Consider the following 14,249-nt stretch of genomic DNA (forward strand, 5'->3'; position numbering starts at 1 on the left):
TTAACGCCAAACCACCCAGCCGAATACTTTGATTTTCTTTCCAAATTTCTCTCCGTCTATGATAGTCTGTGGCAATGGTTGGTTAAGAGTCTCTGGGACGAATAAAGGCATCAGTCCGGCCATTACACCAAGCACGCCCATTGTGACCAGCGGAAGTGTCTGTACATACACAGCCTGGAAAAGAAATAATACAAATATTTTCTTTACATACACTTCTTGGACACAAAAATATTTGTACATTATTATTGGTGTATTTCATGTGACAAATAAAAGATAATTAATATTTAAAAATTGTAAAATTAGACATAGCTTTCCGCCAAAGATATCTATCGAGCAGTGGTATCCTAGCGCTAAAGAAATGAGACTTGCCGGAATCCGGAATACAATCGTATAATTCACACTTTGTACATTAATTATATATGATTACTACTGCTCACAAAAGAAGTATCCAGATAATGGGTAGCAGCGCCCTCTGCATATTAAACCACACTGCGATCAAAAACCCGTCTATCAAGCGTGACGATTGTGGTATATCCCTTCATAAATAAATATATGTACTACGTAATACGCAATAAGAGATTTATATCGAATTTTTCGTCTGTTGGAGCTGCATTACGTCATCGTCGGCGCATCGAAAAGGGGAATCCCACAGAAATATAATTGTTTATATACATCGGCCAAAGGAGGGCGCTCTACAATATTTCTCTACTTGTGATTGGCTGATGATTTTTATTAATTGAAAATTGTTTTCATAGTATTAAATTGCTATAAATATGGACTAAGCTTGATGAATATACACTTCTATTACGGACTTCGTTTTGTTATTTTCTCCAAGATATACAAAGCTGGGAAGAATCCCACACTGTCATTTGTTAAGTTGAACTGACAGTGGGAAAGCTTTAAGTTTCTGAAGTGGAAACTACAGATCGATAAACACAGCGCAGTACTTCCGCCCACAAAGTGAACAGACGACCTTATATTAGGGGCACCCAAAGTAATGTCGTTTTAGTTAAATTCACACGACTGCATTTTTAACAAGTTCTATTTCTAATCAACAATATATCCATCTTCTTTATCAACCTTTTGCCATCTAGTATACAAATCAATGCTGGAGTGGTAAAAACCAATCGGTTTTTCCGTGAAATATGTCGACAAAAACGATATTACTTTCCGTTCTCCCTAATAGTTGGAAGACGCTGAATGCAGGCTGTTTTTAGCCGACCTTTACGGAAGGCTAGTAGCTTGTGGAGGTTCTACAACTGACATGTTGAATGTATTGTAAACAGTAAACTTATATATGAATACTATAGCATCTATTTTTAAACGGTTTTATTTAGTTCGACCCGTACGGAATTTATTTAGATCAAAATTAGAAATTGAAATTTAAGCACCTTCCCGTTGTCAGATTGATCTGAAATTTGGTACACACATTTAATTTAGATGACAATACAATATAATAAAATCAATAACATTATAAATCTAAGATGGCCGCCGATACCAAATGGCGGATTACATATTTTTCCTTAACCCCCTCAATATGGGTATCAAATGAAAGGGCTACACTAGTAAAACACGATGATTATGTCAAAATTTAAAATTCAAGATGGACGCCGTTCCAATATGGCGGACTAGGTACATATTTTTCCACAACCACCACAATATGGGTATCATAAAACCGTTTAACTTATAAGTTTTTTAAATGTATTTATTTATCACATACGTCGCTTTGTTTCTGTTTACGTATGCAAGCCCCGTAGTTAAATGATTACTCTAACAGCTATTAAATCTCAATAGACTATCTGTGATATATAATTACATATACAAATAAAATATATGGTTATAGTAGAAATCCTTCGAGAGGATATATAATTATTTATTAGATCGACTGCCTGTTCTAATGTCGTTAATCGCGTCACATATTTTATAAGAACAATGAAGAATCTATTTAAAACACACACACACACACATATGTATATATATATATATATAAAGTCAAATGGTTTCGGAAATAATAAATAAAGAAATATTAATAAAAAAAAGTGTTTACAAAATTCGGCCTGTCATACTCTAGCAGAAAAATAAACTAATGTTACATATTTAAGAGTGATACAGTATACAGTATGATTAAAATTTAGTGTTAAAATTTTTCCTGATGAATGAGCATACATCTACTTATTTAAATCTTTTAAACCCATAACCAATTACTCTTCATAATTTATGATATGTTTCTAATGTATATGCTATAAAAATTATGTCAAAGTTTAGAGTGGATGCACAAAGAGCAGTAGCTCAGCGGTGCAGGTCTGGGATTCGAATACCGGGATAAAATCTTATATAATTCTCAAGTAACATTCCAGAGGATGGTCAGAGGCGTCCTCTGCGTAATATAATACCAAACTGTCATCGACCTGCCTGCTAAGCATGGTGATTATGCTATATCCCCTATAGATATCTTCCGAAATGATGAGAGACAATGGAAATACAGTGTAAAATTTTTGTAAGCATTATTAACTTACAATAATCACTTCCGCACATGCAGTAGTAGTCGTGCAACAAAGTGCACCGCCCGCCAGCCCGATGATAAATGCGTATGCGGCAAACAATGCGAATCACACAACTGCCACCGCCAAATCACTCAACACGTGTTTCACCCCTCCACGGGGTATCTTCAGGAGTTATGTTTTACACCGATTAGTGACTCTATGTTTGGACTCTCTGTGTTGCACGACTACTACTGCATGTGCGGAAGTGGCTAAATATTGGTCCTTTTCTTACTTACAATTATCCTATCACACCTTTGAAGCCTTTTCTGTCTATTTCTAATCACCCTATAGAATTTAAAACGTGGTAAAAATTGTATTTTTTTTTTAAACTTACCAAATGTGCTATGTAAGGGCAGGCTAGAAGACCTAATCCGGTTATGAAGGAAGACAAGCCAATGGCCTGTGCCCTCAGCACTGTCGGTAGAAGTTCTCCTATCAGCACGTATGAGACGACAAGAGAGGCAGCTGCACATAACTTCCCAAGCATGGCGAACGCAACAACCACCCATGGTAAATCTGAAACAGTTACATTTACATTTTTAGTGTGTAAATCACACACACCCACACATACACACGCACACACACACCGTACGGTGCCGTGGGAACCAGGGATACCGAAGAGAGAGGATTGTTTTTAGTCTTTAGATCGAGTCCGTCATACGGGGCACCCCCATCAGGCCCTATGATACGTAAACGTTTTTTTAAACCCCTTCGAGAAACACACAGACACATATATGTATGTATATATATATATATATATATATATATATATATATATATATATATATATATAGTTACTAGGATCTATATTCCACAGGGGCGCACGTCCCATAGGAGGGCAATCCGAAAATGAATTCAACACTAGTTTAACCCTTTCGCTTTAAAAAGTTATGTATATATATAACTAATAAACCTATATACCAGGGATGGCCAAGCTCCTTGCTAGTTCACTCCATTCCGAATTTGATTAGATTGTTCCAAATTTGAAATTTTTTACGAGCGGCAATTTAATACGCATTTAAAACACACAAACGAATATTTTTTTTTAATAAAAATTATATTTATTAAACTTACATGACAAAAGTACAAAATATGTATGAGGTTAGATATAATGTTACACATATATGACAGCACTCCTAATGATACTTAAGATGCCGGTTAGTAGTTATGATCGGTGTTTGGATTTCGCTAACTTTATAATGGAATAATAATAATAATAATAATTATTCACACCAGTAATTTTTTAAGATTTCCCAGCAGCTGACATGGGTTATATAAATTCAAATATTGAAATAATTCGACAATCAATCGGAGCCAAAAACAGTCGTATAAAAAGCCGCACGTGGTTTGCAAGCCGCAGTTGGCCACCTCTGATATACCATTTGGATAAAAATAAAATCAAGTTACCTTCCGGAACCAGTCCACAGCATAGACACGAAATACCACCGATTAGCATAGAGAAGCAAAGTACGTATCTCCTACCGAAGCGTTCCATGCAACGCCCGACCAGCAGATATGATGGTATTTCTACAACCCCACCTGAAAATTTATTTTATTTATTTAATAACATTTAATACCAAAAGTATACCAATATAGCCAAGGTAGGCTAATTGAAGAGGCAATGGGTAAAGATAAAGGATAAAATACGTTTATTCAATATAAGAACTTTTAACAGAACTCTTATCGACCAAAATTATTATCTACAACAAAATGTAACATACAGTTGAAATTTAGACGCTCTTGTCAAGATTGTTGGGAGATGCCGGGGACACCATTGGAAATCTAAAAGTGGGCCTAAATCCAACAACACTGTTAAATATAGGCCTACATACATGTCCTTTTGATGAAATGACGAAGAAACTAAAGATATATGAAGTACATGAAACAAAACTAGGCGCATGTCTTCCTAGAACTAAACATAACATGTAATATAAAGTAATATAGGAAATAATTATTTATGTATAATTATTCAGAGCTTCTTTAATTAACATATATTAATATTAACAATATCTGTTTGTTGGTACATAATATTGTAAGGTTTACACCTACGCAACAACGGCAATTCGTATCTATAACTGGTTCGCCGTGAAGGCAAGTTGAGAGTCATACTGTAATGCAGACGGCTCTTGGAGCAAGGTACATCAAAGTTTTATCATCTTATCGATGCTATAAATCATTAACTATTACTAGAAATTATCTGTGACAATGACCAAGATATTGTGATATGTGATCAAGATATTGAACCGTAAAAGGAGAATCGATTCTCTACCGCGTCGGACAAAGCATAGGCCAAGATAACGCTTGACTATAAGAAATTATGTGAAAACAAAGCAAAAATAGCAAACAATATACTAACTAATAAAGAAGGCCATGTAATCATCAACTCCGAGGTTAGATGTATTGTAACTTAAACTGTTGTAAATAACACCAATCGATAAACAGTTGAAAGTTGAAATCAAAAAGTTCCTTCTTATAATCGGATATCTGAAAATATCTAAAATTGATGCAACATTGTTTTCTGCACTTTCATCTTTAACTGCATTTCTTGTGTTCTCATCTTGATTTTTTTTACAGAATAATCTGGATAGCATTTTATTTGATACACTTTTAATACTTCCAACTGTAGAATTATTTGAGTTTTCCATCTCTTTTTGCCTCAATTCTGTAATTCGTTGTATATCTTCGTCTATATTACAATCTTCTCTTAAATCATCTTTTCTTACATCTCTAATGTTATTTTTGAATACTTTTCCATTACTCGGAAGAAGTTTTTCTAGCGTTTCAATTTTATTTTCAGTCTCAGATACCATGGTCATATTTGATTTTAAGTTAACCATAGTATTCATTGCATTCACATCTTTAATACCTTTTGGAGATGTCGAATTTTCGTCATTACATTCGAATAATTCTTTATCTGCAATGTTATTCTGAAATGGTAGAATAAAAATTAAACATGGCGTTTTTTTTAATATGAAAATAATAATTTTTTGGAAGTAATTTTAAGGCTCACTTTTCACTCGAAATATCGAAACTCATCTATTTAGCCTTAATGCAACTTCTACTCACGTCATTAAAAAATTGTTTTTTATAATGGATTTTATCATGGTATAATTTTAAATTCTGGACGCAAATTGGACACAACAGACCAATGCAAATATTGCCCGAAGGTTCTGGAGTAATGATTATAAACAAGTACACGGGAGGTCATCTATCTGATGGGTGGACCATCTCTCCTTGAGGTCGTCAGAAAAAGGTTGGATGTAACCACTTACTACCGGCCTTTTTGAAAATATAACATCTATGGAGGAGACCTAGGTCCAGTAGTGGATGTCTTATGGCTAAAATAATGATGATGAAACGGATAGAAATAGATAACATGCATACACTGACAAACATGCACACACACGGGTACTATTCCGTTGGAACGATTTAAAACTTTTTTTGGTGTGTGCCTATTTTGTATTAGTATAGTGTTTGTATATTTGTGTTTTCCTAAGTAAAATTACTAAAAATATTGTGTAATAAATATATATTTTGTATTTATAATATAGTTTCATATATTTATTACATTAAGCATATGTATTTAGTTCGTCAGAAACATATACTCTTATATCAATATAATCAAAGTATTCTTCTAGAACTAATTTTCTCACGAACCTTACTTGATAAGGTGACGATTTAATTTTTCGAACATTGTTTTCATAGTTTTAAAACTATATAAATATGTAATATGCTTGATGAATATATACACTTTTACTTCAGACTTCGTGTTGTTATTTCTTCCAAGATCTAACAGCACTAGGAGTAATCAAACATATTCAAAACTATGATTTAGTTACCTGTATATCTAAAAGGAATCCTGGATATAGTTTAATGCCATTCTTTCTTGCGATTGTTCTAATTACTTTTTCAGCTTGACCCACTCTATTGTTTCCAGCCAACCAGCGCGGTGATTCTGGTATTAACCAGTAGTAACTGAAATCAAAAATTTATATTTATTTATTTATTTATTTATATGGAAAACTAATATCAATAGGCTGTAGTAAAATAACAACAGATATGTTTGTATTATCTGTGATAATTAATGTAAAAAACTGTGATCTAGAAACGTAAATGAAGGAAGGAGATACAAAAAAGAATATCTGCAAGCGAAGAATGACAGATCTAGTGTAGCATAAAAGGAAAGAATAAAAGATAACATGAATGACAAAAGAGAATGTAGAATAGAAATTGACAAACTCGTTTTGCCTGGATTTGTAACTTCTCTCCCCCACATAAGGCAGAAGGAGATGCCTCCAAAAATAGGGATCATTTGATAAACAAATATGTATAGGATATAAAGAGATGAAAAAAGCTATATATTTGCCGTCAATTAATATATGAATCACTCTAAATTGGTAAACTTCAAAAGTCAATGGTTTCAGAAATAATAAACAACGTAATAATAATAAAGCAAGAAGAAGCAAGAAAAAGCGTAAAATTCGGTGTTTGGCAGAGTTCCTCTTATTGGATCGCTTGCCTTCCAAAAGGGGAGTTGATAGTTACCACACGTCTTAAAAATTGAGGATTCATATTTGCGCAATCTATTTCCGAAGAAATTCGGATCGCTTCATGTTAAAATTAAACTGTTTCAAAAATATCTCTGCAGTATTTACACCGCCAGATGTTACCAGCCAGTTGCATTCCAATAGAAAAAATTAACCAATGTAATATACTTCAGAGTTATCACTATACAAAGTGATCGGAAATAGTTGTAAAAGCTTTAAAACTTTTTGCTGACAAATTAAGTAAACATTCACCCCTGTCATTTTTTGTAGTGATAAAACATCAACTTGTATTTACCTAAATAAAAGTATAAACGGAACACTTGTAGCTAAGGAGAGGAGAAACCAGTCTCGGATTCCGTAAGCGATGAGGGATAGAAGACTCGTTCCCACAGAATATAGCACGCCGGCTGCAATCCCTGTGAAGAAAAAACTTTATTAAGAACTAGAGAGACAACCATGTATCTTGGATAAACTACTCGTAGTAGGTGGATGTTGATAGTAAAAGACCATGTGGGAGATTACCTATCCGATGGTCTGATCAATTAATATCTGGACTCTCCTCTGACTTCGTTTAAAGCACAGATGATATATTTTAAAACAGACAGGACCTTTAGAGATGATGAGACGAATAAGGAGGATAATAAACCAGGCAATGACGTACAATTATAATTTATGTCAGATTTCATTATCATCGTCGCCATTTCTGTTATATAATATCCGTTGCTGAATTCATCTAAAAATCAGATGAATTCAGCAACGTTATAGACTCTGTGTTTGGCACTAATCGGTGTAACATAACTCCTCAAGATGCCCCGTGGAGGGGTGAAACACGTGTTGAGTAATTTGGCGGTGGCGGTTGTGTGATTCGCATTGTTTGCCGCATACGCATTTATCAGCGGGCTGGCGGGCGGGAGCACTTTATTGCACGACTACCACTGCATGTGCGGAAGTGGCCAAATATTGGTCCTTTTCTTACTTAGGATGGACTTCCGCGAGGTAACGCCTGATTCCATTAAATATATAGATTTTTAATAAGAACCAAGAAGAGAAAGTGGGCTGGATCTTCCAATGGTATTAATAAGATTCATATCTTTGGTATACACGGACGTTCTAAGCATGTTGTTTCTACTGCTATTTGTTACGCGGGCTGTGTGACTCCCAACCACATCTTCTATTTTCCAATCCGCTAGACAGTATGGATTACTTATATTCATCTTGGATCTTCTGATCCCCAATATAGCACGTGAAGCGACCTTGGCAATGAAGCTCTAAGCGAAAGGTCGTGTCTGACTACCGTATACCATCACAGATGCAAGTCCTATTGGAAATATATGGGGAATGTAAAAAGTCTTGCAGTGGACGGAAAGCAGAAGTGATGATTACAAATGTATCATGTTAAAGTCAAAAAGGGAATAAGTTCTCAAAGCTGAGACACTTCTTCATAGATAAACACTATGTATCTTTCATTTTTTTCTAGAAATTTCCAGATTTCTAATGGTGTAATAGATGTAATGTTAACTACCTTTTCATTTCATCCAGTTAAAGGTGGTTGATAGATAAAATCACTTAGAATAGAACTTTTGTTTGGATATTATGAAAATTACAATCCAATTCTAACACAAATGATGAAGTTATTAGTGGAAAACTTGGTGACTTTTTCAGATATGTACATGTTTTTTATATGTATTCACATTTAGCTGTGGTAGTCCAGTTGAGACTTGCATTCGTAGATCAAACTCGAATCTAGGAATACGATTTATAAAAAAGTTATTATTTGCGCATTAAATATACAGGACTGCCACTGCTCACAAGAAAGTTTTCAGAGGATGAGCAGCAGCGTCCTGTGTATACCATACCACCACACTAGGATCTCCAACCTACCTACCAAGCGTCGCGATTATGGTATATCTCTCCCAAGATATGTTAGGAGGGAGCTTATGTTTTGCAGTGGTCGTCTATGGGCTAAAACGACGATTTTCTTTTATGCCGTCTCTATTCAACGCACAAAAACAGGTTTGAATGCATTTAAGTTTGAAAAACCTCAAGGAATATACTTACCAACATCAGTTCTTCGAGATGGTGGCATCAATTCCATGGCCAATACAAACGGCTGTTGATATAAAGCTGGGAAAAATAGTCCACTGAATAATCTCAAGACAGTGTAGGTTGTGTATGAATTGGAAAAGGCTGTTCCTATAGCCAATGGAACCACGAGGTATATCATGAACAGTATTGTAAATCTTCGACCGCATCTGAAACGTTTTCAATGACTCTTATAACACTGAATTTTTTTTTTTACTTTTTTCAGAATCATTATTTCGCATTTCTGCATGTTAATGTTTACTAGGTCTCTTAAAGTATATCTTAACTTAAATAACTAATGCCTATCCTTCAACACTAACGGGTTCGCCAGTGCGGATGAGCTGAGGTCTTAAATATTTAATGGAATCAGGCGTTACCTCGCGGAAGTCCATCCTTATTTAGAAAAGGACCACTATTTAGCCACTTCCGCACATGCAGTGGTAGTCGTGCAACAAAGTGCACCGAGCTGAGGTCTGATTCATCTGGTTGAGATGATCTCGTTAAAGAAGACTCTAGACGTTGGTCGCTTCGAACTAGTCTTATTGGAAGTCTATCGAAGGAATCTATGTCAAGTAGTGAACTTACTAGGACTATTTTTACTTTTTTTCACTGCTTTGCGTGGAGTTTGCTTTTGAGCTCATTCCATATAAATTATTGAATGTCAAGATAACAATTTATAACAAGTAATTATGTTTTAAAAAAGTAAAAAATAGAACAGAACTAGAAAGAATGTGATATGTTTTGTTAAATTTAAAAATCTACCTGTCTGACATACATCCGAATAAGACATTCCCGAACATGGATCCAAACCAGAAGAGTGTGTAGCAGAACGGAGTCAACCATTCCTTTTCACATACCAAGTTGAACTGAAAGAGATATTTCAATTGTAATATATTGTATTTAAGGCTTTATAACATGGTATTACAATACACTCATGTATCTAAATTATCATGTAATACATTTAAGAAAAATCATTAAATAAATCAAAGAATGATTTTAAAGTGACATTAAAGCTTTGGAATGAATTGTTTCACAATTATAAAATGAATGTTTACTTCCATTTCTGTCAATTAATATACATTACAAGTACACAATATACAGTAATATACCGTCGAAAAGTCAAAAGTTTCAAAAAAAAATTATATAACTTAATGATATACATATATATATATATATATATATATATATATATATATATATATATACTCGGTGTTTGGCACTAATCGGTATAGCATAACTCCTGAGGATGCCCCGAAGATATATATATATAAATAAATATATATATATATAAATACATATTTATATATAAATAAATGTATACTACTCGCAGGCTTTGTGCTAACAAGTTATTAACTTGACGCCTATAAAGGATATAATAAAATTTCTTAATGTTTATTTGGAATTCAAGACATATTTTTTAATGTACTGGTTTGTTAGTTATACAATGGTTAGATATATCATACGGTATTTAATTACTGTTACTACAATTGTGTGTCAAAGTTATATATGTGTAAAAAAATATCTTTACTAACCTCCGTTACCAGAGTGTTCTTATATTGCTGCCGACTGTATGTCCAACCATTGGCACAAGATTCCTTTCTCCTTTGTAATACGATATCATTTATTATCTGTTAAATAAACAAATTATTAAAACGTTTAATTTAATGTATAACATAACTTGTGAGTTAACATATAAGTTTACTAAAAATTGGTGTTACTGTCATTTGAAGGTACATGTATCACCCCATTTGTTAACCCTGGAATTCCTGCAGAACACTTTCTACCATTGTAATACAACCTTTTTCGTATCATGCCGCATCTTAAAATTTTTACGCCTCACCTATGTAACATATATAACTTATATCTAATGGATTCAGGCGTTATTTTTTGGAAGTCCATCCTAAGTAAGAAAAGGACCAATATATAGCTACTTCCGCCATGCAGCAGTAGTCGTGCAATAAAATGCACCGTAATGCGCATGCGGCAATGCGAATTACATAACTACCACCGTTAAATGTAAACACGTGTTTGATCCCTCCACGGGGCATTTTCGGGAGTAATGTTATACTGATTAGTGCCGACTCTGTGTTTGGCACTAATCGGGCTGGCGGGCGGTGCATTTTATTGCACGACTACTGCATTGGCGAAAGTAGCTATATATTAGTCCTTTTCTTACATATATAACTTTTATTAACAATAAAATTGCCTCACTGTGATGTATGGGTCTTACTTTGAGAAACACTACCTTAAAAGAAGACAAAATAATCGTCTTGTGGTAGTGGTAAATTAAAATGTAAAATGAAAAAGTATTTATAATATTAACCATGTCGCTAAAATAAGATTGGACAAGGAGAGGCGCCCATTGGCTGCATTCAAATCCTAAAATATAAAACTTAATAATACAAGGGTCGTGCAAAACCCTAAGTCAAGTAAATTAAACTAAATTGTAAATATCGTAAGAAATAAAAATAAAAATAGTGCTATTTAAAAATTGTAAAAATGATAAGTTAAAAAATAGGAATAAATGTTCATAAAAATGAGTCAATACTGTGATATCAAAATAAATCTGTTATTCAAACTGTGATCTAAGAGCGAAGATAAGTTAGGAATAGAAGGAGAAAGAGAAATGAAAATTTTAAATAAAAAATTATTGTCCCAAATATGTAAGTCCCTGTCCCACGTATTTTAGAGGAAACAAGAGGTCTCCAAAAACATGGTCGATAAAAATATAAGAAAATATTCAAAAAAAATCGATGTAAGAAAAACCACATATGAGGTAAAGAAATTGACGATTCATACTACCAACATTAGATTTAAATATCGCGGCATGTGGTAACGGAATTGTGGTTTGGAATTCCAATTTTAAATTTAAATCAAAACAAAAACAATTCTATTCAGAAATAATTTATTCATTTATTTTTCCGTCGCATCTTTTTATTCTGAATAGGGCATTGTTTCGATATTAGTGATTCATTTGTTTTTTGTTTTGAAATTGATCTGTTTGTACGTAGGTATACATTAAAATCTTGCGTCATGTTTATATATATGATACACCATAAAGCTAGTATATTTATATAGCATTCACCCTTATAGACAAACATTCTCTATTAGTTAATATATGTTAACGCATAGATAGTTATAAGGGAGGAGTATAAAAGATATAAACTTTATTAATTATATTAACATATACTATTATGCTACATATACATGATAAATGCTACACTTAGTTTCAGCTTATAGACATCTACAGAAAAGCATAGGATTTCCAAAGATATCTATAGAAGGATATACACCAATACATCACTTTGCGTCGTGGTCACGTTCCAAAAAAACACGACGCAAATTGAAATGCCGCAAAGTGAATTAAGATTTTCTATACCAAACCATGTAAAGATCGAAGATAAGTTCCAGAGTCACGAAAATATTACCATTTAAAAAGAAAATCGAACAAAGTAAACATTTAAAAAACTAAAATAATATAACTCTGCCAATAAATGAATTGGAAAAATATTTACCTTTTTTGTAACCAGAAACAACACGTAAAAATTTATATAAATTTATTATTCTCTTTTTAATAAAGCACAACACACTACGTAATTGAAACTGAACTCTAAAATTAGCAAAACAAAGTGAAAATAAAACTGTATTCAAATTGCGTTGTTTTTAGTTAGAAAGGGAATCCCCGAGTTTTGATGGCATGGCGCAATTAGAAACAAAAGTGTTGCCATTTTTTAAAAAATAAAAAAAAATAGACTCGATTCCAAAACAACGCAACCTCGAAAATCTAACGACGCACAGTGAAAATTAGTACTTACTAAGCAGCGACGCAACTTCGAAAAAAACGCAAACCGAAACGACGCAAAGCGAGGTATTGGTGTAACATAATCACCATGCTTGGTATTATAGTACGCAGAAGACGCTGCTGCCCATCCTCTAGAAACTTGTTAGTGCAGTGACAATACTATATTATTAAAGCACAAAGTGTGAGTTATAAAAGATTTTATCTAAGAAATCGAATCCGTGACCTACGATCGCAAGTATCTTTCCTCTACCGCCCGGCTACCACAACTCAATGAAGTTTTTAATGGAATCAGGCGTTACCTTGCGGAAGTCCATCCTAAGTAAGAAAAGGACCAATATTTAGCCACTTCCGCACATGCAGTAGTAGTCGTGCAACAAAGTGCACCGCCCACCAGCCCGCTGATAAATGCGCATTCGGCAACCAATGCGAACTACAGAACTGCCACCGTCAAATTACTCAACACGTGTTTCACCCCCCCACGGGGCATCTTCAGGAGTTATGTTACACCGATTAGTGCCAAACGCAGAGTGTTTCTCACTAATCTCTCTCACTTGTTGCACGACTACCACTGCATGTGCGGAAGTGGCTAAATATTGGTCCTTTTCTTACTTCAATGAAGTTTGAATCACAGGCCTAGAATGGAGTTCTGTGGAACATCCATTTTTGGATTAAAACCAGACGATTTCAAATTGTTTACATCAAAAAGTCTGTAGTTCTATCTATCTATCTGTCTCTGTAGTTCTATCCTTCTCTGGGCTATGCAAGTTCCATAGCACGGAATGAGAGATCACGTTTCAACTTTATAAATCATTATTGTTAATTATCCTATGTGGAAATTAATAAATATGCTGATCGAATTGTAATTCCATTTTCAAATATACTTTGATCATAGTTAAACCTTTTGATGTCGATGACCTTTCAATTTTTTTTATACTAATACAGGTTTCGTGTATGTTTTCCTTTACGGTGAGGCGATGTTATACATACTAAGTATATATGTCTGTAATTGGACCCTAAAATGAGCGGAGTGTGTAATTATTGTCGGTCACTGTATCTTTTATACGATAATTTAAAGCAGTGTTTCCAAACATAGGGCCCACGCTCCATAGGGCAGTTCGATTGTTAAAGGAGAGTCTATACGACAGCGAACTCGATAAGAGTAATCCTTTTGCTTTAATATAAAAAGTACATATATATAAAATAAGACGTGTGAATTTGAAAATAGAATCTTGAAAATTATTACTAAGTAGTGAGCTTTTTTGGTTGCATTTGCTT

At 33.9% G+C, this 14,249-nt stretch overlaps 1 protein-coding gene across 1 annotated transcript in view; it reads right to left on the minus strand.

The window, feature by feature from the left end:
* LOC137925773 (organic cation transporter protein-like) overlaps window positions 1-14,249 on the minus strand; it is a 34,117-nt gene continuing 19,868 nt past the window's right edge. The window contains exons 5-13 of the mRNA XM_068769242.1: window positions 10,705-10,800; window positions 9,935-10,038; window positions 9,149-9,342; window positions 7,386-7,506; window positions 6,383-6,518; window positions 4,900-5,470; window positions 3,951-4,082; window positions 2,878-3,059; window positions 1-174 (exon numbers count right to left, since the gene is read on the minus strand). Of these exons, the coding sequence (XP_068625343.1) occupies window positions 1-174; window positions 2,878-3,059; window positions 3,951-4,082; window positions 4,900-5,470; window positions 6,383-6,518; window positions 7,386-7,506; window positions 9,149-9,342; window positions 9,935-10,038; window positions 10,705-10,800 (1,710 nt within the window). The remainder of the gene's footprint in view (window positions 175-2,877; window positions 3,060-3,950; window positions 4,083-4,899; window positions 5,471-6,382; window positions 6,519-7,385; window positions 7,507-9,148; window positions 9,343-9,934; window positions 10,039-10,704; window positions 10,801-14,249) is intronic.

This window comes from Battus philenor, unplaced genomic scaffold (assembly GCF_028537555.1).
Source record: "Battus philenor isolate CCGP_79_NKW_IND1 unplaced genomic scaffold, ilBatPhil1.0.hap1 SCAF_27, whole genome shotgun sequence".
In the NCBI taxonomy this organism is placed as follows: Eukaryota; Metazoa; Arthropoda; class Insecta; order Lepidoptera; family Papilionidae; genus Battus; species Battus philenor.